At 35.7% G+C, this 3,309-nt stretch overlaps 1 protein-coding gene across 1 annotated transcript; it reads left to right on the forward strand.

The window, feature by feature from the left end:
- The first annotated feature begins 1,373 nt into the window (after nucleotides 1-1,373).
- Nucleotides 1,374-3,037, forward strand: LOC18054424 (geraniol 8-hydroxylase). The gene is made up of 2 exons (XM_006451406.2): nucleotides 1,374-2,284; nucleotides 2,369-3,037. The coding sequence occupies exons 1-2, from the start codon at nucleotides 1,406-1,408 to the stop codon at nucleotides 2,972-2,974; spliced, it is 1,485 nt and encodes a 494-aa protein (XP_006451469.1). The 5' UTR covers nucleotides 1,374-1,405; the 3' UTR covers nucleotides 2,975-3,037.
- The last annotated feature ends 272 nt before the right edge of the window (nucleotides 3,038-3,309 follow it).

Genomic DNA, 3,309 nt, shown 5'->3' on the forward strand with positions numbered 1-3,309 from the left:
ACTAGGGTTTCAAAAAAATTGTAAATATTAAAAGACTTGGATTCTTTTCAAATGAGAGTTTCTTTCCTCTTATAATTCTTATGAATCTGATTATGAATAAATATGATCTTTTTACCTTTCTTATCTCCCAAGAAAAATATAGAGCATTTAACAAACTTCTTGTTTAAACCAATTTCATACTCTAAATAGATCTCATGCACTAATTATAGAATCTCATTATAATTCACTTGCTAAATTAGATATCTAATTAAATTAAGAAATAAATATTCTTAATTTAGCAAGTCAAGTAATGATAGGATTCTATAATTGGCGCATAATCTCACTAACTTAAGGAATTAATAAATTAATCCTTATTACAAGATATGTAATAAATAAAATTTTAATTTAACTAGACTTACCATAAGATCCGAACTTTATAAATAGCAGGCTTAATAGAATCTAATTTGTATATATCTTGTTATGCCTTAATTTCCCAACCTTACACCTCGGTAGTATAAACGAGATACGACAGTAATTGTGATATCTATTTTCAATAAGAATTCTATATATCCTTCTACATGTGTCACCTCGTCAGATACTTTAAATATGACAGAACTCTATTAAGATTCTCCCATAAAAGAACCCCCAATTATAAGGTAAGGTGTTTTAGTTTTAAGAGACAAAAAACAAAACTAGAAGGTCTCTCTTCTTCTTAATTCTTTCTTAAGTTTTTATCGTCTCTTTGCCGGTAACAACCTCGGTGCCTTATGATTTTCTTGTTTTACAGATCAAAACCTCCAAGTCCAAGTTAGAAGAATCAAACCGTATTAACTTGATGAAAACTTCGAGCTTGATCTCCACATAGCCCGAACATTTTGTGGATCCAAATTTTGGTATCTAACATATAAAAAATTGGAAATCATCACAGCCAGAATTCAAGAATTTAATGTTATTAAAGACAGCAAAAGGTGAAATATCAACCAAATAATGGGGGCAAAAGGGCCTGAATAAAAATGGACAAAGACATAGAGTATGCCATCTACGTATAGGCTAAGTCTACAGTGTTCTTATAATTAATGTGATGAAAATTGAAAATCATCACAGCCTCAGTAACAGAATCTAATTTATAAATTTATTATATATATTGAATGTTTCAATCGAATGAGTTGAAAATCAGTCGCGGTTAATTAATTTTAAAATAAATTATATATGTGCATGTCGGTTTCAGTCAAATGTTCCAATTAAAAAATAATAATATTTACAAAGAAAGTCCGCATCAATAAACACACATCATTTCAAATTTACTCCTTTTCAGCTACTTTGTTGACACTGTGCTTAGTTTGGTATATAAATACTCGCCCTTCAGAAAAGTAGTGCGAACAAGTTCCATCGGTTGTTTCCCACAGGGCCAAAAGTAAGATCAGAGATGCAAAGCTGGATAAGCTGCATACTATGGCTTCTATTCACATGGGTTTGGGTCAAGGCTTTAAAGTCCTTTTCTAGAGGATCAATAAAGCTTCCACCGGGGCCGACGCCTTGGCCGATCATCGGAAACCTCCCGCAACTTGGGCACAAACCTCACAAGTCACTAGCCGACCTTGCCAAGGTCCATGGCCCAATCATGAGTCTAAAAATTGGACAGGTGACCACAGTAGTCATTTCTTCAGCTTCCATGGCCAAACAAGTCCTTCAAGATCATGACGCAGCTTTATGCAATCGAAACGTTCCAGATTCTGTGAGTTCCCACCAGAAGGGTGAATACGGGATCCCATGGCTCCCTGCCTCCACGCAGTGGAAAAAGCTTCGAAAAATATGCAACCTACATATTTTCACCAGTCAGAAACTTGATGCCAATCAAGACCTCCGGCGCAAGAAAATCCAACAACTCGTTGCTTTTGTTCAAGAAAGTTGCCATGCGGGAGAAGCAATCGATATTGGCCAAGCAGCTTTCGATACTGCAGTTAATCTATTGTCCAATACGATTTTTTCTGTTGATTTGGCTGACCCTAATTCAGCTTCCGCAAGGGAGTTTAAGAATTTGATGTGGGGTTTGATGGTAGAATCTGGAAAGCCTAACGTGTCCGATTTTTTTCCTATGCTTAGAAAGCTTGATATACAGGGAGTGCGGCGTCGCTTATCAAGGCATCATATCAAGATATTGGAGGTCTTGGATCGCTTCATTTATCAAAGATTGAAGCAAAGACAAGAACATGGTTTTGTTGGTTCCAAGGACATGTTGAATACTCTTCTCAACATCAGCGAAAGTGAAAAGATTGACAGAAATGATTTCAAACATCTTTTCCTGGTAATATCTGAATTAATTTAATTTCGTCCTCAAATTATGAGTAATTACGTAACCCATAAATTGATTAATTACATATCTTAACAGGATTTGTTTGCTGCGGGGGCTGAAACGACTTCAAGCACCTTGGAATGGGCATTGACAGAGCTAGTACACAGCCCAGAGGCATTATCAAAAGCTCGATCGGAGTTGGAAAAGCAAATAGGCAAAGGCAACCCAATGGAGGAATCAGATATCGCTCGGTTACCTTATCTACAAGCAGTAGTTAAAGAAACCTTGAGGTTGCATCCGGCTGTTCCATTGTTAATCCCTCGCAAAGCCTCAGTAGATGTGCAAATCTCAGGCTTCATAGTGCCAAAGGGCGCACAAGTTTTGGTCAATGCATGGGCTATAGGCAGAGATGCAAGCACATGGGAGAACCCTTACTCTTTCAAGCCTGAAAGGTTCTTAGGGTTAGATGTTGATGTCAAAGGCCGAAATTTTGAGCTAATTCCGTTCGGAGCTGGGCGGCGAATATGTCCTGGTTTGCCATTGGCAATAAGAATGTTGCACCTAATGTTGGGTTCACTTATTAAATCATTTGATTGGAAGCTTGAAAGTAAAGTTACAACTGAGAACATGGACATGGAAGAGAAGTTTGGCATCACCTTGCAGAAGGCTCAACCACTTCGTGTGGTTCCTGATGCCATTTAATTATGGGAAATGATAAATAAGTACAAAATGGTGACATAAATAAGTTTGAAATGATGTCATTTCCTCATTAGGTGGCGTTTGTTTTTTTGTCTAAAATCTGAATAGACATGAATTAATCTGAATTCTGAATAGGTCTGAATGTCTGAATCTGAATAATATGTTTGTTTTTTCGTCTGAATCTCAGAAAATAAAGATTAAGTTGTTTGTTTTTTTCAACTTAAAAAGCTGAAAATATGTACTTTTACATTCGTATCCTTATTAAATTTAAATATCAAATAAATAATATATTAAATACCACAATATTTTAACATTTATAAGTAAAACTATATTCAAGT

This window comes from Citrus clementina, unplaced genomic scaffold (assembly GCF_000493195.1).
Source record: "Citrus clementina cultivar Clemenules unplaced genomic scaffold, Citrus_clementina_v1.0 scaffold_1, whole genome shotgun sequence".
In the NCBI taxonomy this organism is placed as follows: domain Eukaryota; kingdom Viridiplantae; phylum Streptophyta; class Magnoliopsida; order Sapindales; family Rutaceae; genus Citrus; species Citrus x clementina.

Excerpts from the sequence above, each read along its gene's own strand:
- LOC18054424 (XM_006451406.2), top strand. The coding sequence starts at position 1,406 with ATGCAAAGCTGGATAAGCTGCATACTATGGCTTCTATTCACATGGGTT. Across the intron at positions 2,285-2,368 it reads ATTTCAAACATCTTTTCCTG|GATTTGTTTGCTGCGGGGGC; the intron begins GTAATATCTGAA and ends ATATCTTAACAG.